This window comes from Phyllobates terribilis, unplaced genomic scaffold, assembly GCF_046119375.1.
Source record: "Phyllobates terribilis strain yellow unplaced genomic scaffold, ASM4611937v1 Scaffold_7__3_contigs__length_470593459, whole genome shotgun sequence".
In the NCBI taxonomy this organism is placed as follows: Eukaryota; Metazoa; Chordata; class Amphibia; order Anura; family Dendrobatidae; genus Phyllobates; species Phyllobates terribilis.
In genome coordinates, this window is record NW_027362767.1 from 438,548,722 (window position 1) to 438,576,098 (window position 27,377).

Sequence of the window (27,377 nt, forward strand, 5' to 3'; positions counted from 1 at the left end):
CAGTGTGAGGGGAGGTTACGGTGTGAGGTTATGGTGTGAGGAGCGGTTACGGTGTGAGGTTATGGTGTGAGGAGCGGTTACGGTGTGAGGTTATGGTGTGAGGAGCGGTTACGGTGTGAGGTTATGGTGTGAGGAGCGGTTACGGTGTGAGGTTATGGAGTGAGGTGCTGCAGATGTCTTGGAAGTATGCGGTTACGGTGTGACAACCTCTGCTGTCAGTTCTGAGACCTCCTGGACATCCCCTGTAAGAGGGCGCAGAGCTGTGACCACCGCACACAGGAGACCGTACACGTCTATGACACCGGCACACAGCAGCGACAGACTCCGCCCCCTGCCGTGAGTGACAGCACCTCCGGCACGTCATCAGTCGGCGACGCGCTGACAGGAGGTTTGGTCCGCGCTGCTTTCCGTACTGATCTCTCCTAGTGCGCAGGAGCAGCGGGAGGAGGAGGGGGCGCCCAATGGTGTCGAAGGTGAGTGTCAGAACCTGACAGAATGCAGCCGTGGATGGAATGCTGGGACTTGTGGTTCTATCACCGTAATATCACTGCTGTGTATATAATCAGCTCTCCAGATTGGTACAATATAGTGGAGATACTATATGGACCCATGTGAGGTGCACAGTGCAGAGCTCAGCCCATCCTCCAGGCGGCTGTACACTGCTCAGCACTGACATTACAGCAAGAAACAAGACGTCACCGGTCTGCAGATTATGGACACGACCTGATCACAACCTCTGCAGAAACCCCGGCACCTCCGGCCTCGTCCGCTGTCGCTGAGGTCATTAATGGTCGTCTGAGGAAGGAAATCATCAGGATCCGCTGCCAGTGACGTCCCCGATGTGCTGGATGGAGACGGGTCCAGGGACGCCGCAAGTGCCGGGCTGTGGAGTCGGTGTAATGTGCACCGCCTCCTACAATGCATGATACATTGGGTACAGTAGTTCAGTGCAGGATGGGATGTAAATGTTTTCATAAGAATTGGAAAAGTTATGAAATGTCCTATAAATGTCTGTTCTGATCTGTTCCTGATCTCGGCTTTTAGTTGAGATGAATCTGCTGCACTTTATGTACACGCTCAGTAGTGACCGGGGCTGTGGAGTCGGTGGTTTGGCTTACTGACTCCACAGCCCTGCTCCAGTCTCCATCTGGAAGGAAACATGAGGGAACGTCACACCAGTCCTGCTCCTGGGACTCTGGTGTGTGTGTGTGTGTGTGTGTGTGTGTGTGTGTGTGTGTGTGTGTGTGTGTGTGTGTGTGTGTGTGTGTGTGTGTGTGTGTGTGGGGGGGGGGGGGGGGGGGGGCATAATGTCCAATAGCCAGACCCCCTCTAGTTTTAAGCCCAGGAACAGTTTTCACATAATGCCAGGTTTCATGTTGAAGATCTGGGGTCAGTTCTCCCAAGATATTTGGCACAACCTCCTGCCGAGATCCTTCATACCCTGTGTACAAGTGACAAGAAGATGTGATGGAGGCGGATGGTGGTTGATAAAAAATAAACTAATAACTCTTCTATGTATGGCACTTCTTACTCTGCTGCATTGTTTCTGCACCTGCCTAAAACTTTTTCACAGTGCTGTGCATGTGTATCTATAATATCTACATATATATTACACTTGTCGCCGCTGTGCCCCTTATTATAGAAGACTTTGTTCCGTTAACCCTTTTTCTTCCATGCAGATGTTGAAGGTGGCCGCGGTACCGGTGGGGCTGGTCGTCTCCTCCTATGGCCTTTATGCAGTGTCTGACCGAGAGGCTAAAGGTGATCGTCTGAACCCCCACCAGGTAGCCAGGGCGCCGTGTCAGCCATGTTGGGGGGAGCAGATCAGGTGCCCCCTTCTTATCAATCTTTCTTTTTAGTTGTCAGTTTACACCATTCCTCCACAAGAATCGAGATTTATTGAAGCATCGCCAGGCCGAGTGCAGTGCGTGTTCTCCACTTTACGAGAAACAGTGTGGCCTGCAGTGACCTGGACTCGGGTAAGTTATGGGGCAGTGTGTCTTTTTAAATAACCTATCATACTTAAAAAAATAAAATGTTAAAAATTATACTTCCCTTATGGATTCCCCAGTTTTTCTCTCAGAGCTGTCTTTGTGCTGTGCTAACCTCTGTGCTACTTATGAGCATAGGCATGTGACTGCTGCAGCCGATCCCTGGCTGAAGTGGTGTCGACCTGGTTATTGCTGCAGCCTGTGATTGGCTGCCGTCGCCACATAAGTTTAGGCCGAGCATACAGAATCCTTTATGATGTAAGTGCTTCTTCTGTACTGGACTCCTCTGATTTTACTCACTTATCCTGTAATAAACTTTCCAGTATTTGCACATACAGTGGGTACGGAAAGTATTCAGACCCCTTTAAATTTTTCACTCTTTGTTTCACTGTAGCCGTTTGGTAAAATCTAAAAAGTTCATTTTTTTTTTCCCTCATTAAAGTCCACTCTGCACCCCATCTTGACTGAAAAAAAACAAATGTAGAAATTTTTGCAAATTTATTAAAACAGAAAAACTGAAATATCCCATGGTCATAAGTATTCAGACCCTTTGCTCTGGTTACGTCATTGGCTCTGGTGGTTATGCTACATCGCTCGCTCTGGTGGTTGCACTACGTCGCATTGCTCGCTCTGGTTACGTCACTCGCTCTGGTTACATTATGTTGCTCTCCTTCCTTCAGGATGCCGGCACCTCAGTCCGGAATGGAGTAGAAGAAACCATACAGTTTGGAAAAGGTAAGTGCTCAGCAGCAGATTCCCTCTGTGCTTCACTCGCTGTTTTGCTGCACATTTTCTGCACTGAATGTAATAATGGTGAAGAATCTTATGGAAGCCTAAGAGAACAATTAAAAGCATTTCATTCATATGCAAATAAGGTGGTAAGTGCTCTGGGAATGACGGATCACTTTTCGAGGTTTCTCCTCCCGGGTTGTTACCCTGCCCAGCACCAGCCTGTTCCAGCCATTGAGGTAAAGAAGCGGGAACAGCCTTGGGGAGGAGGAAGCTCCTTAAGTGCTTTTTCACACTCTGAGCACTTGGTGCTGCATTCGCATATGAATGAAAACGCTAATTACTCTGGAATGCAGCAATAGATGCATGATATAAGGGTGATGATGGATTTACATTTTTAAGACCTACTTGCCCATACATACGGTTTGTGGGTAATGGTCTTACTGACAGGTTCCCTTTGCATACATGTATTATAAATATAGAAATAATTATTGCAGTTTGGTTTCATTAAAGATGTTGCACCCTTTCAGAATGAGGTAACTGAGATTCCGTCAGTCAACTCACCATGACGGGCTGGTCAGGGAATTTGTACCTACACACGTTGTCAAAATTGTTGTTACCCTTCATTTAATGAAAGAAAAACCCACAATGGTCACAGAAATAACTTGAATCTGACAAAAGTAATAATAAATAAAAAATCTATGAAAATGAACAAATGAAAGTCAGACATTGCTTTTCTGCTTCCACAGAGTTTTTAAAAAAATTATCCTCATGAAATCGGCCTGGACAGAAGTGATGGGTTTTCTACTTAACTTAATATTTTGTTGAACAACCTTTTGAGGCAATCACTGCGATCAAACGACTCCTGTAACTGTCAACGAGACCTCTGCACCTCTCGTCAGGTATTTTGTCCCACTCCTCATGAGCAAACTGCTCCAGTTGTCTCGTGTTTGAAGGTTGCCTTTTCCAGACGGCATGTTCCAGCTCTTTCCAAAGATGCTCAATAGGATTTAGGTCAGGGCTCATAGAAGCCACTTCAGAATAGTCCAATGTTTTCCTCTTAGCCATTCTTGGGTGTTTTTAGCTGTGTGTTTTGGGTCATTATCATGTTGCAAGACCCATGACCTGCGACTGAGACCAAGCTTTCAGACACTGGGCAGCACATTTCTCTCTAGAATCCCTTGATAGTCTTGAGATTTCATTGTACCCTGCACAGATTCAAGACACCCTGTGCCAGATGCAGCAGACCAGCCCCAGAACATAACAGAGCCTCCACCATGTTTCACAGTAGGGACAGTGTTCTTTACTTGATATGCTTCATTTTTCCGTCAGTGAAGATAGAGCTGATGTGCCTTGCCAAAAACTTCCATTTTTGTCTAGGACATTCTCCCAGAAGCTTTGTGGCTTGTCAACGTGTAGTTTGGCAATTTCCAGTCTGGCTTTTTTATGTTTTTTTTTTTCCAACAATGGTGTTCTCCTTGGTCGTCTCCCATGAAGTCCACTTTGGATCAAACAACGACGGATGGTGCGATCTGACACTGATGTTCCTTGAGCTTGAAGTTCACCTTTAATCTCTTTAGAAGTTATTCTGGGCTCTTTTGTTACCATTCGTATTATCCGTCTCTTTGATTTATCATCAATTTTCCTCCTGCGGCCACGTCCAGGGAGGTTGGCTACAGTCCCATGGATCTTAAATTTCTGAATAATGTGTGCAACTGTAGTCACAGGAACATCAAGCTGCTTGGAGATGGTCTTATAACCTTTACCTTTAACATGCTCGTCTATAATTTTCTTTCTAATCTCCTGAGACAACTCTTTCCTTTGCTTCCTCTGGTCCATGTTGAGTGTGGTACACACCATGTCACCAAACAGCACAGTGAGTATCTGTAGCCCTATATACAGGCCCACTGACTGATTATAAGATTGTAGACACCTGTGATACTAATTAGTGGACACAACTTGATTTAACATGTCCCTTTTGTCACATTATTTTCAGGGGTGCCATCATTTCTGTCCAGGCCTATTTCTTGAGTTTAATTTTTTTTTTTAATTCTGTGGAAGCAGAAAAGCAATGTCTGACTTTCAATTGTTCATTTTCATAGATTTTTAATTTATTATTACTTTTGTCAGATTCAAGTTATTTCTGTGACCATTGTGGATTTTTCATTAAATGAGGGGTACCCAACAATTTTGACCACGTGTGTATTTATCTTTTTCTGAGCTCTTCTCAGCTGATGTATGACAACAGACAACATCAATGTTAAATGTGCAGAGAAACAAAGTGTCTGTAAAAGCTAAATGGCGCAAAAGTATTAATGAAACCAAACTGAGAAAAAAAAAAAGGATTTTTAGACCCAAATAACTTAGATAAAAAATGTCCGTAAAGATGGATAACACAGGACTTTGATGTTGATGACCTGTCCTTAGGATAAATCATTAATATCAGATCGGTGGGGGTCCGGTGTCCCCATCAATCACCTGTTTTCAGGTGAACAGCACAGATCCATACACTGTATAGTTGCGCTGCAGTACTGGAAACCGCATCTCCTATTAAAGTGAATAGGATCCAAGGATGGACGCTACACAGTAGCGAGCTGTGGTGTTCTGGCTCCATACACAGGAGGAGTGGGTTCTGGACCCCCACTAATCTGCCCTAAAGATAAGTCTTCAGTATGTAAAGGCCCCCTGTACACACATGATGGTCGGTCACTCCAGACGACGTTCACCCTTCGTGTATGGGGGCTTCCAGACTCTGATATGGGGGTTGGAGAAGGGTTGGGCGGTTGGATTTTCAGTGTCTGGTCCTTTCCTTAGGAAGAGGAGTGGAGCGGTAGATTTCTCTCACTTTTAGGAACTCGTGAACACGCGGCCGAGCACCGATGTGTATTGGGAAGTCTGGAGAGACAGAGGTCGGACCGCCATCTCCTGTATGTAGAGGCTAAATCCTGGGCTGTTCCGGCAGAATCGCGGGTACAATAGTCGCTTGTTGTCAGATGAGCAGGAATGAATCCGTAGATGCGGCTGCACACAGGCCGGACATCATGTAAGAAGAGTTATAATAAAAGCCTCCCTCCTAGGAGATCACTAACCGGATTATTTCCCCTTTCTAGATAGTTATGTTTACCTGAAGAATCCGCCCCCCGAGTTCCTGCCACGAGTGGGGGTCATCTCCGTCAGCGGGCTGGCCGGACTGGTGTTAGCCAGGAGAGGTGAGCGCCGGCCGCACAATGCAACGTGTTCAACGGGATCTAGGAGACCGCGGATGAGCGTAATAATGGACGCGCTGGAGCGGGGGGATGTAATGCTGCAGTTAGAGGGGAAACAAATATTGTGCTTCTGTAAAATGTTTCCCCCCTGTAGGAAAAGCAGTGATAGAAGTGGTGGCAGCCACAATGCCTTCCATCCAGCTTTCTGGAAAACGCAAACGTATATTTAATGGCGACCACGTGTGACCGTAAGGAGATGTTCCACTGTCACAATTCAGTGTGTGAACTTGAAAGTAACCCCGTCGTCCATATTTACATCCGGTCCCTGCTCTGCACCGATCCTTGGGTGCAGTGATGACATCTCAACTACAGCATGTTCTCACGCAGCCAATCACTGGGCACATGAGAGCCGGGACCAGTGATTGGCTGCAGCGGTCATGCGCTGTAGACATGATGTCAACACGGAGCCCGGTGAATTTATCTGGCTGTCCATGTAATGAGTGTGCCCTCTGATACCTCGATACTCGGCACATGGGGTATGCGCCATAGAACCAGGCAATAAAGTGTTAATCCTGGAGACTTGTTACATAGTATCTTTTATGAACCGTATCAAGATCACAAAGTATCATGAATATAAACTTAATTGCCCTTTGTGCCGATCTCGCCCTCTGCTCCTGGTTTCATAGGCTCCAGGCTGAAGAAGCTGCTGTACCCGGCGGGCCTGGCCGCCCTGGGCGCGTCTGTCTGTTATCCCGCGCACGCAGTTATTTTTGCCAAGGTAAAGATGTTATCAGCCTCGGTGTTTAGCGCATGTCAGACGGGAGGGGGTTGTGCAAGGACTGGAAACATGAGAGTACAGCACATTGAAGACCTCTGCTTGCTGTCAGTGAATTGGAAGATTCATTGTAGCAGATATGATGGCGTTTCGGGCTGACACCTGCTTGTTGTGATTCCTCAGGTAACCAGTAAGAAGTTATACAGCGCGGGTCATCGGACGTACGATGCCGTGAGCTCTCTATGGAAGACGACACCTCAGAACGAAGCAACTATGCCAGCCCGATCAGAGGACGCAAGGGTAAATGGAGCATTAAAGGGGCTGTCCACTGTTAAAGAACTTTTTTTTTTTTGTAATAAATGCTTTTATTCATTTATTAGAAGGCTCACAATCCTATTTGGAACTGTGATATATTAAAAAATTGTTGCAACTTTTGCCTTCTATAGCCGCTGTGCTCCACTATTTATTCTGTCTGCAGAATTGAGTTAACCAAGGATGCATCATTGAGCTCATTTTGACAAGAGAGTTAGTAATTAGTGGTGAGCGAACGTGCTCTGATAACGTGCTATCCGAGTTATGCAGGTATCTTGTAGTGCTCTGATAATATATTTGAGTCCCTGTGGCTGCTTATTGCCTAGCAAACAGCCGATCCCTGCATGCAGCCGATCCCTGCATGTGTTGCGGCTGACTACTGTTGCAAAACATGCGGGCGCAGGGACTCAAACATATTACCAGAGCACTACAAGATACCTGGATAACTCCCGGGCATACTCTGATAGCACGTTCACTCATCACTATTAGCAATGGTTTATCTGTCTATTTCTGACCTTCTCTCAGCTGATTTATGGCCGCAGACCACATTGAAGATGAATGTGCAGTAAATGAAAGATCCTGTGAAAAAAAAAAAAAACTTTAAAAAAAAAAAAAAGTTGTAATGAAACCAAATTATAAAAATGATTTTTAGCCCGAATGACATGAGTAGAAAAAAAGCTGGACCTCCCCTTTTTAAGGGCAGGTGTACACTAATCTTTTGCAGCTAATTGCATAGTGGATCCTTTTTAGGATTTGCCCCATTGTAAATCTGTAGTGTTTATTTGTGTTTTTTTAAGCCAGAATCTGCAGCGATCGTGGACATGGCGTGAGTTTAGCAGCTGACGCTCCCTCATTGTTGCTCTTCCTGTACTGATCCAAATATTGCTCTCATTCCTGACAGGAGACTCCGAGAGAAGAGGACGGCGGCGCAGCAGAGTCACCCGCAGGACACCATACACGAGAGCACCAGGAACCGACCAGCGCATCGGCACCTGCGAGCTCATCGTCCCCTATAGATCCAGCAGAGCCCAGCACCTCGAGGGTCCCCACAGGTAAATTTACCACCACGGCTGATGTAGATGAGCCGATTATCGGCTTGTGTAAACATCACCCGATGCACAAGCAAGCGGGTGATTGGATCGATCATGGTGGCATTAAAATAATCGCTATTGTCGCCATGTGCACTGCTGATAACGATGATATTCTGTGCGGGTAAATCTGCTTGTATATAGCCGTAGCCTTCTACCTGCCGGCATCTCAGGCTCCTTGTTTGATTTTTCTTGGTGTGATCTCATAGCTGTGACATGATGCCGCCAGGTTGGAGGCGTTTCACAGGGCTCCGGTCTCGGTGGACACTGACAACTTTCCAGGATAATGGGGATCAAAACAAAAAATTCCCAGTCCAGGGAAACCTAGATGTCCCTAAAAATTAACCCTACCTGGCTGCAGAGGTTGACGCGTTAAAACACACTTGGCGCCCCGCTCAACGATGTTGAGTCCTAGCACACCCCAATAGGCCCTGTTTTTAAATTATCGATGTTGCTAATAAGCTAATAAAATAAATCCATTAGTATTTCATTTTAGCATACACAAGGATTCTCAATTTGATGTTTTTTAACTGTTGAAATAAAATGTAGTTTTAATAGAACAATTTTTCAGTGAACATCGTTAGTACTCGTACTCCCTTATCTGTGACTTCAGTGATTCTCTATGTGACCCGGGCTGTTTTATATTTATTACAGAGCAGCCAAAGGACGTGAAGTTTCAGCCTCCGCCAGAACTTGTGGACCACGGACAGTCCAACCCGGAGGATGTGGATCTGTACAGCACCAGAACCTGACAAGGACGTCGCCCCCCCCCCCCCCCCCAGCTCCGGTGTACGGGGCGTCTCCGACGGTTTTATGAACTTTATTAACCCTCCACACTCAGGTGCCTCACTTTGTCATGTTTGGTAAAATAAATGGGAGATGTGTCCCACACATGATTGGGTCCGGTCCGGTCCTGTCCATTACTGGTCATCCTGGGAAGATCTTGGGTGAAAATGGCTTTAGTATTTAGCTTCAGGCTGGGACTACAAATGTGTAAATTGGTCACTCAAAGTTGGGGTGGTGGATGGCCCAGAGGTGATATTCCCAGACTTGCTGGACAGTCCTACAACTACTGCGTCAGACCGGCTGACGCTTCCTCTCTGAGCCACGGAGGCTACTGACTTATAAAGAAAAATGACAACACGAATCGAGGGGTCCGGCCCTGGGCGTTCAGTCTGCTTTTTATTTCCAGATTCGGTGTCACAACTCACAGAAACAAAGCGGCCTGTGTGTGTAATTATCGCGGAGTGACAGACACGCTGCGCCCGGCCGCCATTCCTGGCTTCAGATGTGGTGTTTTTTAATTTCTGACTGTAAAGTATCTGGTAATACGACACGAGGCGTCCTTGTATTCCTGCCACCACGCTCGGCTCCCTCCGCCATCCGCCTCAGGTCATCCTGAGAGAATCTGAACAGGTGCCAGCCGTCCTCCTCCGATAGGTCAGCAGCGCCTCTCCGCTTGTAGAATTGGATGGAGGCCGCGTTTGAAGACAAAACCAGGAAGTCGATGTCGCTGCAGCGCTGTTCAATGGCCTCCTACTGACCGACGGGAGACAAGCAACAGGCACAAACTGTAACCGCACCTCCCAACATGTCACAGGTTACATCAGAGTCTCCATTACATTAATTATCCTCTATTATACTCCAGAGCTGCGCTCGCTATTCTGCTTGTGCAGTCCCTGTGTACATACATTACATTACTGATCCTGAGTTACATCCTGTATTATACTCCAGAGCTGCACTCACTATTCTGCTGGTGCAGTCACTGTGTACATACATTACTGATCCTGAGTTACATCCTGTATTATACTCCAGAGCTGCACTCACTATTCTGCTGGTGCAGTCACTGTGTACATACATTACATTACTGATCCTGAGTTACATCCTGTATTATACTTCAGAGCTGCACTCGCTATTCTGCAGTTTCAGAGCTGTAATCCCCCAGCGTCCCCTGCTCGTCCAGCATTTGCTCTGGTCCTCTATTCCAGGCTCCATAGAGTCGTCTGATGTCCATGTTGTGTATAAGTAAGTGAACCCACCTGACTTATCCTCTTTAGTATTGCTGATCCGATCCCCATACCTGTGGAGAAACATAATTGTGACGTGTGTGATACCGGAGGAGGCTCTGGGTGATAATCGTGCGGTGCCAGGATGGGGCAGGAGAAGGTCTCACCTCTATATGGCTCCTTCACGTAGAATTCCTCTAGATGAAGTGATCTTCTGGTCCATGGGTCGTACGTGAAATAATACATAGCGAATCCGACTATTGCGCTGTCTGTAAGGAAACATCTATGAAGTACAGATTACGTGGGTGTCATCACCATGCTCTGCCCACAAGGCCGCACTTACCCTCGCTGTCCCCGTTCTGCGCCACCTCCGCTATGAGGCAGTGGTAATAGGGTTGAGGTCCAAAGCCGTCGTCTAGTAAATCTAGTGAAGAAGGACAGGACTATAAGGGAGCGTTCACACGAGATGGAAGTGTGGGGATGATTCTGCTCCGGATCTCACCCTCTGTGTCTCAAAAGGTGAAATCCACTGTGACAGTCTGCCGACCGGAGACCACGGAGTGAGCGTGCCGCACAAACGTCACTATCGGACCACCCCTTTATATCCACACTGCAGGGCCCGGGGAATCCACAGAGTATCCATCACAATGAATGTATCCGAGTACAGGCGTCGGTTACATTGTATCTGTCTCATCATAACCACTTTCTCCTGACGGAGCGATGACAGATACATTGTTACATTGTGTCACAGGTCATTAGTAGCCTCTCATGTCCTCCTCTCACCTTTCTCCGTTAATTCCACAGCGTTCGACATGTTCTCATAATCCGCGAGTTCCTGAAAAATAAGAATACTGCACATTTTATCCGAATGCTCCTAGCAGCACAAAGTATTTCAGGATAAACATGCCCTGCTCGGTTCACTCATGGGATCATTTAAGTGAGGACCATATAAATCTCCCTTTTTTTTTAGCATTAAAAGGAAGGATTTTTGTGCCTGCTTGTCATAGTGTTGAATAGGGCTGACTGCAGTACCAGACTCAACCATGAGTGAATGTGGCGCTGTTTCCTTTGGAGAATAATCAGATCCTTTTATCTTTTCCCTTATGACCTTTATAACTGTATGATGGGAGGTTAGGCGATTGTGAACTCTGCCTTGTGTAGAAATCTGTGTGGTTGTGCTTGTCTTAATTTATTTATTTTTATTTATTTATTTTACTCACTTATATAGCGCCATTAATTCCACAGCGCTTTACAGATATTATGGGCACTGTCCCCATTGGGGCTCACAATCTAAATTCCCTATCAGTATGTCTTTGGAGTGTGGGAGGAAACCAGAGACCCCGGAGGAAACCCACGCAAACACAAGGAGAACATACAAACTCCTTGCAGATGTTGTCCTTAGTGGGATTTGAACCCAGGACCTCAGTGCTGCAAGGCTGCAGTGCTAGCCACCGTGCCGCCTGATAATGCTTTAATGCCCAGTCAGTCTACCCCAGGGGCTCTCACTTTGATCATCTGCAGCACCTCAGGACAGTCGTCTGGTTTGGCCTTTCGAATGGTAAATGTGGCCTTCTCTGCGCCATTGTGACTGGTGCCGCCCTTCTTGTCCTTCTGAGAATGGTCCTTGCTAGGACCTGGACATGGACTGCATGACCCTGGGATGCTGTGATTCTCCACCTTGCGGCTTCTGTTCTTGAGCCCGTCGTCCAGATGTTGTCTCCACGGTCTTGCCCTCTGACACTTTACATCCTTGATGTCAATAACGTGAGACCTGAGTTGTCAGGATCTGCGGTCCCTGATTATGACATAACCGATGACTCACAATGGAGGCTGCGTCACACCAGGCGTGAAAGTTACCACTATGGGCTTATAATGGGTTAATCACTCAACTCTGCGGAGGGAAAAACTGCAGTAAAAACCGATTTATCCAGGAGTCCAGGTGCTGGAATGTCAGGTTCTCGGATTCCAGATATGTCTACAAGTCTCTGTTCACACTTCATGACTGAAGCCGGGCAGAAAAGATCATACAACATGGGAAAACATTAATGAGTAAGTGTAGGCGAGTAGTGGGCAACCAACAGAATCAACAGCCATGACAAGCACGCTGTTAATTGGGTGTAATTGACTCCTTTAAAGAAAGGGGGGTGTACTAATTAATAGCAGTGCGGAGTTCATTAGTGATGTCATTCATCCTGTGAAGGAACAGGTGTCATTTGTGGCCCTTATTTAAAGAAGGAGGCAGTAAATGTTGTACCTGCTGGTTTTAGCCTTTGCTCAGTGAGTAAAATGGGTCGTTCCCGACATTGTACCGAAGGAGAAAGAACTTTTGATCAAAAAGTTGATTGGAGAGGGGAAAATATATAAAGAAGTGCAGAAAATAATTGGCTGCTCAGCTAAAAACATTCCCAATGCTTTAAAACAACCCAAAACACGTGGTAGGAAAATAAATACTACCCTCCGAAGACGATCATTGAATGACAAGATTGGCAAAGAAGCATCCAATGATCAGCTCCCGGGAGATCAGAGAAGATCTTCAGTTACCTGTGAGTCCTGCAGCCATCAGAAGACGCTACGTGAAGGCAAACTATCTGCAAGAAACCCTCGTAAAGTGTCATTGCTAAAAAAAAAGACGTGTTGAAAAGGTTACAGTTTGCTAAAGAACAGATTGACCGGAAATGGTGGAACGTTTTATGGACAGATGAGAGCAAGATCATTCTTATTGGGTCTAAAGGCCGTGGACAGTTTGTGAGACGACCCATAAACCCTGAATTCAGGCCACAGGACAATGTGAAGACTGGAAAACATGGAGATACGAGCAGAGTGGTTGGGGGATGTTTCTCATATTATGCAGTTGGGCCCATTTACCGCATATCAGACACCATGGACCAGTGTAAATATATCACAATACTAGGAGAGGTCATGTTGCCTTATGCTGAAGAAGAAATGCCATTGAAATGGGCAAAGACCCCAAACACACCAACAAGACTGATGTTCTGAAGTGGCCGCCCGTGATGAAACAGCTTCTAATCTTAATCAGCCAGACGTCTTGATTTGTTAGGCCAAGAGAAATACACTATTGTGTTTGTGTTGACTTGTGAATGTATGTGTATTTCTGTGGCTGGTCAAGGAGGACATACTATTGTGTATAAACTTGAATGTTGACTTCACTTGGTTTTGAAACAATAATGTTTGGTAATATGCTAATTAGATATTATACTAAAGCCAGCTAGATGTTGATTTACCAGAGCCCCCTGCTATACCAACTATGTAAATTAATTAAATGCACAAACAATGAGACCTGAGCCCTTTGGAATAATACTCTCCCTAATCCTTGACCTGTGGATGTGTACTTGAAAGGACAAATGTAACTATTTAAGGGACATGTTCCTCTGTAGCAGAAAGAATTGAAAGAGAGAATCAAAGCTCAGTCAGACTCTTCAGGACATCAGCTTGGCTCGATCCACAGAGACACAGATTTTGATTCTACGTGATTCCAGCCTAAGGGTACACGGCCCTGACTGGAAGGATACAGATATGCTCCATTGACCCTCAGAGAAACCATGGATACATTTGTGTAGACCAGGTGGGGACGAAGAAGTCACCTGGCCCCATGGATATGTGTTTTGTGGTTGCCAGGCGGGACCCTCCAGTCGCCTGGAACCCATGGAGACATTCAGAGAAGCCAGATTGGGACCCGCGGGTCATATGGCTCCATGGAAACTCTCGGAGAGGCCAGGTTGGGACCCTCGGGTCTCCTGTCTTTGTACCCCGATGGACTGTCGGCTTCCTAAGCTTGCCGCTACCTCCTCTCTGTGGGGGCCCGCCACCAGTAGCGGGGGGCCACTGGTTGAGGTAGTTGGCCCTGGAAGTCCCAAAGTCGCAGTTGATCTAGTCTCGGCGGGCCAGCGGAAGGGTGAGACTGTGTAATGTTGTATCATCTTGGGTATTTGTTGGGACTGTTCTGTGTGTTTATTGTCCGTTTGGTGGTTCAATAAAGTATTGCCACGCTGTTTTACCCTCACCCTGTGTTGTCTGAGTAGTATTATGCCCACGGAAGACCCCGGGTCTTCACACCGCCCGATCCACAGACCTCAAACCAATGGAGAATTTGTGGAGTGACATCAAGAATGCTGTTTTTGATACAAAACTAAAGAATGCAAAAGAAGTGTGGAATGTAGCGCAGTCAGCTCGGGCTGGAATATCCCCGCAGGTGTCCGATGTTCGGTGACTCCATACCACACAAATGTAAAGCCGTTATCAGAAATAAGGGTCATAAAACGAAATATTAATTCAGTGATTAACAGAAAAGCGAAGTCTGGAAATAAATTTCAGGTTATACTGTAAAGATTCCAATTTGTAAATGACAATGCAGACACTGCTGTTTTTTTAAAAACCTCCAATTATTCCTTTTTCTTCATTTTCAGTTTAAAAATGTATATTTTGTTGTTGTTTTTATTTGGAATTGAATGTGCAGCTCCCAGTGCCCGTGTGTATAGATACACAAAGTGGAGATACTTGTGATGATGAGGATTCAGCTTTTTCTCAGTTGTGTTAAACAAGCTGCGATTACTTTGCACATAGCTGTATGTGCAGGACTCCAGTAATGAGAAATAATATAATATTAATTATACTATCTTACATAATAAAACAGCATTAAAAAAAACAGACCAGGCAGAAAGAATATGGGTGGGCAACCCTAGAAAAAAGTAATTTTTGGACTTAGACAAAGCCGTTTGGCGAAAAACACATCCTTTTTTGCTTGGTGTTTCCTGCATTAATTGTAGCTACTCTCTCCTTGCTTTCTTATTTTGTCTGACATTACATCCTGACAGGGCCAGGACAAAGTATTTTGGTACTGTAGGCAGATGAAGCCAATGGCGCCCCCCCACCCCAAAGCCAAGGAATAGGTCAGAGACTAAGGTAACAGGACCCCTAATGCACCTTCCCCTCCGATGGGTTAGGTAGCAAACTCTGATGACCACTTCCACTAGAATTGTTACCTTTTTCACAAATGTCATAAAAAAAAGTAAAAAAAAAAAAAAAAGTGGTGTACTTTAGGGATGTGACCTAACAGGGAGTGTAATTTCAAAGTTAGATACAGAATCAATCATTGTTTGCGGACCATTTACACAATACAGGGGAAAAATGGCGATATTTGGTTTCAATTAAGGCGTCCAGCATTTGGCTGATACACTAATGGAAAATAAACAGACCCCCATCATAGATAAAGGGATACACCTAATCGTTTTTGCGTCCATCATGCGACAAATACAGCTTATATAAAACTGATGGTGGTTCTAGTGATTTATTCCGGTTCTAGTGACAAAGTCATGTAGTGATGGTTGTTCTGGTGCTGTATTCATGTAGTGATGATGAGTCTGGTGATATATTCATCACCAGAACCATCATCAGTACATGAATATGAAGCCAAAATAATCATCAGCACATAATTAGAGCACCAGAGCCATCAATAGTACATGAATATGGCACCAGAACCACCATAAGAACATGAATACATCACCAGAACCACCATCAGTACATGAATGCATCATTAGATCTACAATCAGTACATGAATACATCAATAAACCCAGGAAGGGGCCGGGTGGCCGCATGCATTCAGCAATTTTTCTCTGAAAGTGGGCCCCCCTCGGGTAGGCAAGAGGTAGCGCCCTAGACAGATGGCTACCTTGCCTACCTCTTGTATCGGCCCTGCATCCTGAGTATGTGGCACTATTGCTGTGCACCTGTACTTTGTACTACTTGGATTTGTTTCCTGTGAGAATACATATCACATTTGTATTTATGATCTTTTTATGTCTAGTATTTTTCACACATTTGTAACTTGCCTCTTGCATATCCTTGTTTCTCTCTATTGATTTTCAAGTGACCCCAGTGATACTTTATTCACACCTGGGTCTTCTTTTTCTCTTCCTATGTACTTAGTATGGAGCTTATAGTTCTTGTTTTTTAGGGTTGCCCACCCATTGTTGTTTCTGCCTTGTTTGTCTGGTGTTTAATGCTGTTTTACTATGTAAGACAATAAAGTATATTCGTATACTGTATATTTTTTAATTAATTGTGTCCTGCACATGCTTGTTTAGCAAATGAATATTCAAATAAAAAAGAATCAAGTTACCCTTTATGAACATGATAGGGGATAACTTGCTGAGCATTGGGGGTCCAACCGCTGAGACCCCCCGCAATGTTAAGATCGGGATTTTGGAAGTCTGAGACCGCGTCTTCGCACCCCCATCCTAGATGGAGTAGATCCACATGCGCAGCTTACTCTCCATTCATTGTGTATCATCAGAAGAGTGAGCGCAGCTCTCCGCAACTTCCTGCAGTCCCATAGACAATGAATTGAGTGCATCTGCATCTCGTCTTAATACAGGATGGGGCTGCAGAAACCCGTCCTCATGGTTCCACAGCCCTGATCTTGGCATTTATGAGGGTCTCAGCAGTCAGACTCCTAGTGATCAGCAAGGTACTTCCTGGCTGGAGTACCAAACGATAGTCCTAATGAATCGGCGGGCCATCGTATCCCACACTGAAAGTGTCCGTGGTGCTCCTGACCCTGCAGAGCGGAGATATGAGGCGATTCAGCACTACGACGCATATAGAAATCTATGTTGATATCTATCAGTCTTGATGAAGATGCGCTGGAGTAAGATGCACCAAGTTCATTGTGTGCTCCTTTTAATGAATTTGGCGCATCTCTCAGCTGTTGTGCGCCACAGTAAAATGTACTCGTGACCTGGACTTCACTGCTGTAGCAATGCAGACCACTTTTGTGATATAAGTTAGGATTAAATTTGGTGACTATGCCTGCTCCAGCTAAACTTTGCCCCCTTAAAAAAAAAAAAAGTTGGCTGGACAGACATAAAAAAAACTAAAAGTTGCTAAATTTTCCTGCAACTAAAATTTGCACAAAAATGTTGCAACATTTCCATCAGAATTCTGTTTGATGGATCGAAGCCTATGATTGTTTTTGTTTTTTCATATATCTGTGAAATCACAGCCTTTCCGCAGGTGTCCTGCCCCGAGCGTGACAGCATCATAGAAATCCATGGAGCTGTCATGTTTCTGAAATCAGTGGGAGAGCAGGGGCCCATGACCTTTAATCCCCGGGGGCCCTGACCACTCCCAATAAATGTCAATTGTTACACATTAATGTAATCACAATAAACAGGAAGTAGGAAGGGGAATAATAACCCGAGTCCAAGGTTCTATGGGACAAAGTCCCTCCAGGTATGAAGTTTCCCGGGAAGGAGGAAGCTCAGGTTATCTAGGATCAGTCCTATCGCAGCTACCTGACACATATCACTGCAATGAGACTACAGAGATAACGAGTCCTCTGCCCATTGTGCGGTGGGGTTAGGGAAGGACGCTACAATGTGGGGCCCCAATAGCAAGAAAGAAAGGAGAGAACGCATCCTATAGCAGCCTCCATGGTTAGATAAGTGAGGGCTCCAAAGGGGAAAATGAGGAGACTCCTTCACATCACTATTCTAGAATTTATTGTAAAAAATGATATCCATCTAGGCACAATATGCAGCTGAGCTGCTGTATCTAAGCTGAGCTGCTGTATCTAAGCTGAGCAGATCTTTGGAGCAATGGAGGGGGGCTTCAGTACATATGCCGTGTGTCTAGTACCCATATCTTTGTAGACTCCACAAGCAGAATAGTGAGTGCAGCTCTGGAGTATAATACAGGATGTAACTCAGGATCAGTACAGGATCAGTAATGTAATGTATGTACACAGTGACTGCACCAGCAGAATAGTGAGTGCAGCTCTGGAGTATAATACAGGATGTAACTCAGGATCAGTAATGTAATGTATGTACACAGTGACTGCACCAGCAGAATAGTGAGTGCAGCTCTGGAGTATAATACAGGATGTAACTCAGGATCAGTAATGTAATGTATGTACACAGTGACTGCACCAGCAGAATAGTGAGTGCAGCTCTGGAGTATAATACAGGAGGTACCTCAGGATCAGTAATGTAATGTATGTACACAGTGACTGCACCAGCAGAATAGTGAGTGCAGCTCTGGAGTATAATACAGGATGTAACTCAGGATCAGTAGTGTAATGTATGTACACAGTGACTGCACCAGCAGAATAGTGAGTGCAGCTCTGGAGTATAATACTGGAGGTAACTCAGGATCAGTAATATAATGTATGTACACAGTGACTGCACCAGCAGAATAGTGAGTGCAGCTCTGGGGTATAATACAGGAGGTAACATAGTAACATAGTTTGTAAAGCCGAATAAAGACTTGCGTCCATCATGTTCGACCTGTTAGTTCTGTAATTGTTAAAGTTGATCCAGAGGAGGGCAAAAACCCCAAATGATTTGGCCAATCTTCACCTGAGGAAAAATTCCCTCCTGACTCTGAAACCAGCAGTCAGAATAAATCCCTGTATCAACCTACTATTTTATTTTATTTTTAAGTATATGCTGAAATCTGCCTGGTATCTAGAAATGCATCCAGTCCCCGCTTGAACTGGTTTAGTGAATCCGACATTACCGTCTCCTCACTCAGTGAATTCCATATTCTCACTGCTCTTACCGTAAAGAACCCCTTCCTATGCTGGTGCTGAAACCTTTTCTCTTCCAGTCTTAGTGAGTGCCCTCTTGTTACCGTAATATCCCTCCTTTTGAACAAATCCCGGTCAAGGTCTCTATACTGTCCCCTAACATATTTGTACACATTTATTATGTCCCCCCTCAACCTTCTCTTTTCCAGGCTGAATAGTCCTAGTTTTGCCAACCTCTCTGGGTATTGCAGTCCCTCCATTCCCCTTATTAATTTTGTTGCCCTCCTTTGTACCTTTTCAAGCTCATTTATATCCTTTCTATATATTGGGGCCCATAACTGAGCACAGTATTCCAAGTGTGGTCTGACCAGTGCTTTGTACAGTGGAAGAACAATGTTCTCATCCTTTGCAGCTATACCTCTTCTGATACATCCCATTACCCTGTTTGCCCTTACAGCAGCCGCCTGACTTTGGGCACTCCAATTTAGTTTGCTATCAATCAAGATGCCCAAGTCCTTCTCCATCTCTGAATTCCCCAATGATTTCCCATTCAGTGAGTACTGGTGACTTCCATTTTTCCTTCCCATATGTATGACCTTACATTTCTCCTCGTTAAACCTCATTTGCCATTTAATGCTCCACCTACCCAGCTTATCCAAATCCCTCTGTAGGTCTTCACTGTCCTCTTTTGTATTAATTGTTTTACATAACTTTGTGTCATCTGCAAATATTGACATTTTACTATTTATCCCGTTGACTATGTCGTTAATAAAGATATTAAATAACATTGGGCCTAGTACAGACCCCTGTGGTACCCCACTAGTGACGCTTACCCAATCTGAGTATATTCCATTTATAACCACCCTCTGCCTTCTATCCTTTAGCCAGTTAGCTACCCACTTGCAGACATTTTCCCCCAGCCCCATCATTCTCATTTTGTATACCAACCTATTATGTGGCACGCTATCGAACGCTTTTGAGAAGTCGAGATACACGACATCCACTGGTTCCCCCTGATCTACTCGAGAGCTCACCTCCTCGTAGAAGTCAATCAGGTTTGTTTGGCAGGAGCGATTCCTCATGAATCCATGTTGGTTCGGGATTAAAGGATTATTAGCATCAAGATGCTCCGTAATTGCCTCTTTAATGAAGCTTTCAAAAATTTTGCCCACAACGGACGTCAGACTCACCGGCCGATAGTTTCCGGCGTCACTTTTCGCTCCCTTTTTGAATATTGGCACTACATTCGCCTGTCGCCAATCAAGTGGCACAGACCCAGTCTCAACAGAGTCCTTAAATATAAGATATAACGGTCTGTCTATCACATTACTTAGTTCCCTTAGTACCCGTGGGTGTATGCCATCAGGTCCTGGTGATTTGTTTATTTTAATGTTACTGAGGCGTTTCTGTACCCCAGCTTGGGTTAGATTTGTCATACTTAGTGGAGGATTAAGCTTGTCACTTCTCATTTCTCCTGTTAGTTCTATTTCCTTTGTGAAAGTTGTCGAAAAAAAATTATTTAATAGATTAGCTTTATCCTCATCTTTCTCTATGATTTTGCCTTCATCACTTTTTATCGGTCCAATATTATCCGATTTAATCCTTTTACTATTTATATACGTAAAGAACAGTTTGGGATTTGATCTACTTTCCCTAGCAATACGTCTCTCTGTTTCCTCCTTCGCTATTTTTATTTGTTTTTTTGCAGGTTCTCGTTTTTTCCTTGTAACACATTAGTGCCTCCTTACTGTTTTCCTGTTTTAATCTCTTGAAGGCCTCTTTTTTGCTATTTAACGCCCCTTTTACGTTCTTGTTCAACCATATTGGTTTCCTCTTATTTCTGGCCCTTTTATTCCCATACGGTATATACCTCTCGCACTGAGTATTCAGAATTCTTTTGAAGGTTTCCCATTTACTATTCGTATTCCTTTGATTAAGAACTTTGTCCCAGTCAATAAGTTGAAGGTTTTCTATCAGCTGATCAAACTTCGCCCTCCTAAAGTTTAATGTTTTAGTTGTTCCCTTATTGATAACCCTACTGAAGGGCATTTTGAAGTCGATAATATTATGATCGCTATTACCTAGGTGCCCCCCTATCTGTACCTCAGTTATTCTATCGGGCCTATTAGTCAATATTAAGTCCAACACGGCCTTCCCTCTCGTTGGTTCCTGCACTAGTTGGGAGAGATAATTATCCTTAATATTTGTCAAGAACCTTTTTCCTTTCTGAGATCTACAGGTTTCTGTTTCCCAGTCAATATCCGGGTAGTTGAAGTCCCCTATTACAATCACTTCATTATGTTTTGCTACTTTGTCTATTTGTCCTAATAGCAGATTCTCATTCTCCTCTGTTATATTGGGTGGCTTATAGCAGACCCCCAGTAATATTTTATTCTTATTTTTTGCCCCCTCTATCTCTACCCACATGGACTCGACCCCCTCTTCTCCCTCTCCTATATCTTCCCTTAGTCTGGGTTTTAGACATGACTTTACATATAAGCAGACTCCTCCGCCCTTCCCCTGTTTCCGGTCCCTTGTAAATAAACTATAATCTAATAAATTTACCGCCCAGTCGTAGCTATCGTCTAGCCAAGTCTCTGTTATACCTACGATGTCATACCTCTCCTCCGATATAAGCGCCCGCAGCTCATCCGCCTTATTGGTCAGGCTTCTTGCGTTGGTCAGCATGCAAGATAAAACTTTTGGGTTATTTAGCATCCTATTCTTCTCTAACGATCTAACTGTACTATCCCCACCCCCCTCTCCACCCTCATTATATTCACTTCTCCCCTTCCCCCTTGCTTGCCTCACATCCCACCTATTTGCTTGGTTTCCCCCCCCCCCCCCGTCTCTAGTTTAAAAACTCCTCCAACCTATTAGCCATCTTCTTCCCCAGCACCGCTGCACCCTCCCCATTAAGGTGCAGCCCGTCCCTACGGTAGAGCCTGTAGCCGACCGTGAAGTCGGCCCAGTTCTCCATGAACCCAAACCCTTCTGCCTTGCACCAACTCTTTAGCCACTTATTCACCTCCCTAACTTCCCGTTGGCGCTCCTGTGTGGCTCGCGGGATTGGTAGTATTTCTGAGAAAACTACCTTGGAGGTCCTTGCCCTAAGCTTCCTACTCAGGTTCAGTACAGGATCAGTAATGTAATGTATGTACACAATGACTGCACCAGCAGAATAGAGAGTGCAGCTCTGGAGTATAATACAGGATGTAACTCAGGATCAATAATGTAATGTATGTACACAGTGACTGCACCAGCAGAATAGTGAGTGCAGCTCTGGAGTATAATGCAGGATGTAACTCAGGATCAGTAATGTAATGTATGCATACAGTGACTGCACCAGCAGAATAGTGAGTGCAGCTCTGGAGTATAATACAGGATGTAACTCAGGATCAGTAATGTAATGTATGTACACAGTGACTGTGTAACGGGTCTGGGAGGCGGAACCTCTGAGCTACTATACAAGGGGGCAGTCCTTGTAAGGGAGCGGGTGGCGACCAGGGAAGACGGGCAGGAGGTCACAGCAGGTGACCGGGACAGTCTCTGAGTGAACGGGCTGGAGGTCACGGCAAGTGACCGGGGCAGTCTCTGGATGAACGGGCTGATGGTCACAGCAAGTGACCGGGGCAGTCTCTGAATGAACGGGCAGATGGTCACGGCAAGTGACCGGGGCAGTCTCTGGATGAACGGGCAGATGGTCACGGCAAGTGACCGGGGCAATCTCTAGGTAAAGGGTTGGTACGACCTGTGGCGGCTGATGATAGACGTGGGCTCCCAGGTGAGCAGGCGAGAGTCTCTGGATGAACGGGTGGTCACAGCATGTGACGGCGGAGCCTCCAGGAAGACCAACAGACAGGCGGCAGATGAGCGCTCCCAGGTGAGCGGGCAGAAGTCTCTGGACAGGCGGGTGGTCACAGCACGTGACGGCAGAGCCTCCAGGTAGGCTAGCAGACAGGCAACAGATGAGCGCTCCCAGGTGAGCGAGCAGGAGTCACTGGACAGGCAGGTGGTCACAGCACGTGACGGCGGAGCCTCCAGGTAGACTAGCAGGCAGGTAGCAGGTGTGTGCTCCCAGGTGAGCGGGCAAGCTGGTCCATAGACAGACTGACAGGAGTTGGAAGGCAGACCGTCGGACCTCGGGCAAGCAGGCAGGTGGCTGATGTGCGCTCCCAGGTGAGCGGGCAGACTGGTCCTTAGACAGACTGACAGGAGTAGTAAGGCAGACCGTCGGACCTCAGACTAGCAGGCAGGTAGCAGATAATCAGGCAGGAATCTGGCAGGTAACTGGCAGGTAACTGGCAACGGGACCTGAGGGCTGAAGCAGAGTAGTAAACAGTGCAACAACATTGCTCGGGCACCTCCATTTTGGAGGAGGTGCCTAATATATGGTGAAGTCCTCCGGCCATTGGCCGGGGACTCCTTAGGACGGCGCGCGCGGCCCCTTTAAGAGGGAGGGAGAGCGCGCGCGCCCTAAGCACAGTGGCCGGGAAGGAGCGCGCGCTGCCAGCAGAGCGGGAGGAGGACGCCGGGCACGGAGCAGGGAGGTGAGGGGAACAGCGTCCCTGCCTAGCAGAGGGCAGGGACGCCGGCGCTACAGTACCCCCCCTTTAGGCCCCCCCTTTTTTAGGCCAGACAGAAATTTAGCTAGGATAAGAGGGGCATGGATGTTCTCCCGGGGCTCCCACGTTCTCTCCTCAGGACCAAACCCCCTCCAATCTACTAGAAAAAAGGTCTTTCCTCTTACCCTTTTGGTGGCAAGAATGTTCTCTACCTCAAACTCGTCCTCAGCAGAAACCGGAGCAGGAGGCGTACCTGTAGACTTGGAAAAAGAGTTAAGTACCACAGGTTTGAGGAGAGATACATGGAAGGAGTTAGGGATCCGTAAGTTGGCCGGGAGTTTTAATTTATAGGCCACCGGGTTGATCTGACTGATGACCTCCAGAGGACCGATGAACCGAGGCCCTAACTTGTAAGAAGGTATCTTGAGTCTGACATATTTAGACGAGAGCCAGACTTTATCTCCAGGACGAAATTGTGGAGGATCCAGGCGTTTTTTGTCAGCGTGTCTTTTCATACGCTCGGATGACAGAAGGAGTGCGGATCGGGTACTCTCCCAAATGGAGGAAAATTTGCTAACGAGAGATTCCGCAGTCGGGTTGTCCACAGAGGTGGAGACAGGAAAAGGAATCCGAGGATGCTGACCGAAGACTACAAAAAACGGGGATTTGGAGGAGGATTCGCTCTCGTGATTGTTATAGGAGAACTCGGCCCATGGTAGGAGATCCACCCAGTCAGAATGATGGGCATTAACGAAGTGCCGGAGGTAACTGGTCAGGTTCTGATTGATCCGCTCCACTTGACCATTGGACTGTGGGTGGTAAGCGGAAGAGAAGTCCAGGGTGACGTCTAGCAGTTTACAAGTGGCTCTCCAGAAACGAGAGGTGAACTGTACCCCACGATCCGACACGATGTGGAGGGGCAGGCCATGAAGACGGAAGATGTGGCGGATAAAGTCTTTAGCCAGCTCGGGTGCAGACGGGAGGCCAGGCAGGGGAATAAAGTGAGCCATCTTGGAAAAGCGGTCAGCGACCACCCAAATGACCGTACAACCGGCAGAGACGGGGAGATCAGTTATGAAGTCCATAGCAATATGCTGCCAGGGGGCAGCAGGCACAGGAGGCGGAAGAAGGCGACCGGCTGGCAGGTGTCTAGGGACTTTGTTGCGGGCGCAGGACACACAGGCAGAAACAAAGTCTATTACGTCCTTGTGCAGGGTAGGCCACCAGTAGTGCCGGGTAATAAGCTGGAGGGTCTTTTTCTGATCGGCGTGGCCAGCTAGTTTAGACGAGTGACCCCAGTGTAGGATCTTCTCCCGATCAGGTACTGATACGAACGTCTTACCGGGAGGGAGACGATTTAGGCTCACGGGAGCCACCTGCATTACTCTGGCGGGATCGATGATATGTTTAGGTTCTTCCTCGAGATCGGACACCAGAAAGGATCGGGACAAGGCATCTGCTTTGACGTTTTTGTCAGCCGGGCGAAAATGAAGAACAAAATCAAAGTGAGCAAAAAACAAGGACCACCGGGCTTGGCGCGGGTTAAGTCTCTGGGCATGCTGGAGGTAAGCCAAGTTCTTGTGGTCAGTGTAAATTATTACCGGGTGAAGAGCCCCCTCGAGTAGGTAACGCCACTCCTCCAATGCCAGTTTGATGGCCAATAACTCTCGGTCTCCTATGGAATAGTTGCGCTCAGAAGAGGAGAAGAGTTTGGAGAAGAAGCCACAAGTTACCATTCTCCCGGAAGATGATTTTTGAGTAAGTACCGCTCCGGCTCCAGAGGAGGAGGCGTCAACTTCCAGGAAGAACTGCTTGTTGCCGTCCGGGCGATGCAGCACCGGGGCGGAAGAGAAGGCCTGTTTTAGGGAAAGAAAGGCCTCCTCTGCTTCGGGCGGCCACTCTTTGGGATTAGTACCCTTACGGGTGAGCGCGGAAATTGGGGCAGTCCGGGAAGAGAAGTGTGGTATGAAGAGGCGGTAGTAGTTGGCGAAGCCCAGGAATCGCTGAATGGCCTTCAACCCCTCCGGTCGAGGCCATTTCTCGATGGCAGACAGTTTCTCTGGATCCATTCGTAGGCCGGTCTGAGAAATAATGTAGCCCAAAAACGGAAGCGAGGTCTGCTCAAAGAGGCACTTCTCGTATTTAGCGAAGAGATGATTCTGCCTGAGCCTGAGCAGGACCTGACGAACGTCCCTCCGGTGAGTCTGGAGATCCGGAGAGAAGACCAAGATGTCGTCCAGGTACACCACTACGCAGGAGTAGAGAAGGTCCCGGAAGATGTCATTGACCAACTCTTGAAAGACGGCAGGAGCGTTACAGAGACCAAAGGGCATTACCAGATATTCATAGTGGCCGTCCCGGGTGTTGAATGCCGTCTTCCATTCATCCCCCTGACGGATACGAACCAGGTTGTACGCCCCACGGAGGTCCAGTTTGGTGAAGATTCTAGCCCCCCTCAGACGATCAAATAACTCCGGAATGAGCGGAAGGGGGTACTTATTCTTCACCGTGATCTGGTTAAGGCCTCTATAGTCTATACAGGGACGGAGAGAGCCGTCCTACTTTTTGACGAAAAAGAAGCCTGCTCCCGCCGGGGAGATAGATTTCCGGATGAATCCCCTGGCCAGATTCTCCTCAATATATTCGGACATCGACCGGGTCTCAGCAGCGGATAAAGGATAAATACGCCCACGGGGAGGAGTAATACCAGGTAACAGGTCGATAGGGCAGTCGTATGGTCTATGAGGAGGTAGTGTCTCTGCTTCCTTTTTATTAAAGACATCAGCATAAGACCAATAAGGAATCGGAAGTCCAGGTAGATTAGCTGGGGTAGGAGAAGGACGGACGGGATGGACGGGAACCAGACAGGTCTTATGGCAGTCCTGTCCCCAGCGAAGGACTTCTCCGGTCTGCCAGTCAAGCACGGGTGCATGTCTCTGGAGCCAAGGTAGGCCTAGCAAGAGGGCGTGAGAGAGTCCAGGCAGAACATGAAAGGAGATACTCTCAGAATGCAGCATTCCCACCTGCAGAGTAATGGATTCGGTGATGAGTTGGATGGGGCGTGGTAAGAGGCCCCCATCCACGGCAGCAACAGACAAGGGTACAGCCAGAGGTTTGGTGGGGATGCGGTATTTCTCTACCAGGGACTGTGAAATAAGATTCCCGGCTGCTCCAGAGTCAAGTTGGGCTAGTTCGAAATAACGGTTCTCCCCGCAGACGATTGAGACTGACAGCAGCAGAGATGGAGAGGATTTATTCTTGTCTAGGTTGACCTCTCTGAGCGAACCTAGACACAGGCGTTTCCCGACCTCTCCGGGCAGGCACGGATCCAGTGCTCCTTACTGCCACAGTAGAATCAGCTCCCCTCGGCACGGCGTAAGTCCTGACGGGTTTTGACCATCTTGGTCTGGTCGACCTGCATAGACTCAGGAGAGTGTACCTGGGTAGAGACGGAGGGAGTGACGGGTTTCTGAAAAGTAGGAGCTAGACATGGTAACCTCCTCTCACGGGTGACCTCTTTGGCACGCTCCTGGAACCGTAGGTCAATCCGGGTGGCAAGAGTTATTAGGTCATCGAGAGTGGTAGGAATGTCCCGACCGGCAAGTTCATCTTTAATACGGCCGGACAGACCCTCCCAGAAGACGGACACCAGGGCGTCGTTATCCCAGGCCAGCTCCGAGGCAAGGGTACGGAACCGTATGGCATATTGGCCCACGGTGAGACTTCCCTGACGGAGGCGTAGCAGTGATGATGCAGATGAGGTCTTCCGTCCGGGTTCTTCGAAGACTTTCCGGAAAGCCGTGAGAAAAGCAGGCAAGTTGGACACCAGGGGGTCTCCTCTCTCCCATAGAGGATTTAGCCAGGCCAGGGCCTCCCCGGTGAGATGGGACATGATGAATGCAATTTTGGCCCGGTCGGAGTTAAACTGGTAGGACAATAGCTCAAAGTGCAGGGTGCACTGATTTATGAAGCCCCGAGCCTGGGCGGAGTCGCCTCCGAAGCGAGGAGGTGCAGAAAGCCGGGGTCCGGGGTAGGATACCATGGTATTAGTGGGCAGCGGAGCTGCCGGATTGCGAGACATGGCACTGGCGGGGGTTGCTGGTGGAGCAGTCAGAGTGTCCAGGCGAGTATTGACATTCCGCAGGTGACCCAGGATGGACTC

General features: G+C 47.0%; 2 protein-coding genes across 8 annotated transcripts in view; one reads left to right on the plus strand and one right to left on the minus strand.

Moving 5' to 3' along the window:
* The first annotated feature begins 319 nt into the window (after window positions 1–319).
* Window positions 320–8,997, plus strand: APOOL (apolipoprotein O like). 2 transcript variants are annotated; one of them, XM_073642162.1, is made up of 9 exons: window positions 320–473; window positions 1,680–1,784; window positions 1,860–1,979; window positions 2,672–2,726; window positions 5,831–5,929; window positions 6,613–6,704; window positions 6,885–7,001; window positions 7,915–8,065; window positions 8,756–8,997. In XM_073642162.1, exons 1-9 carry the CDS (start codon window positions 462–464, stop codon window positions 8,851–8,853), a joined length of 849 nt encoding a protein of 282 aa, XP_073498263.1. In that variant the 5' UTR covers window positions 320–461; the 3' UTR covers window positions 8,854–8,997. The 2 variants fall into 2 exon arrangements, with proteins under 2 accessions (XP_073498263.1, XP_073498264.1); XM_073642163.1 differs by lacking the exon at window positions 320–473 and adding an exon at window positions 490–934.
* Window positions 8,758–27,377, minus strand: part of SATL1 (spermidine/spermine N1-acetyl transferase like 1) — a 70,897-nt gene continuing 52,277 nt past the window's right edge. For 4 of the 6 annotated variants that reach the window (XM_073642166.1, XM_073642170.1, XM_073642167.1 and 1 more), the window contains 5 exons: window positions 10,891–10,942; window positions 10,451–10,531; window positions 10,275–10,376; window positions 10,141–10,181; window positions 8,758–9,637 (listed from right to left, as the gene is read on the minus strand). In XM_073642166.1, coding sequence (XP_073498267.1) covers window positions 9,386–9,637; window positions 10,141–10,181; window positions 10,275–10,376; window positions 10,451–10,531; window positions 10,891–10,942 — 528 coding nt within the window. In that variant the 3' untranslated portion in view covers window positions 8,758–9,385. Of the gene's footprint in view, window positions 9,641–10,140; window positions 10,182–10,274; window positions 10,377–10,450; window positions 10,532–10,890; window positions 10,959–27,377 lie in introns of all 6 variants that reach the window. The other 2 variants (XM_073642169.1, XM_073642171.1) reach the window with 2 other exon arrangements.

Coding starts and splice junctions, on each gene's coding strand:
- APOOL (XM_073642162.1), top strand. Junction 5,930..6,612: donor ACTGGTGTTAGCCAGGAGAG/GTGAGCGCCGGC, acceptor CTGGTTTCATAG/GCTCCAGGCTGAAGAAGCTG. Junction 6,705..6,884: donor ACGCAGTTATTTTTGCCAAG/GTAAAGATGTTA, acceptor GTGATTCCTCAG/GTAACCAGTAAGAAGTTATA.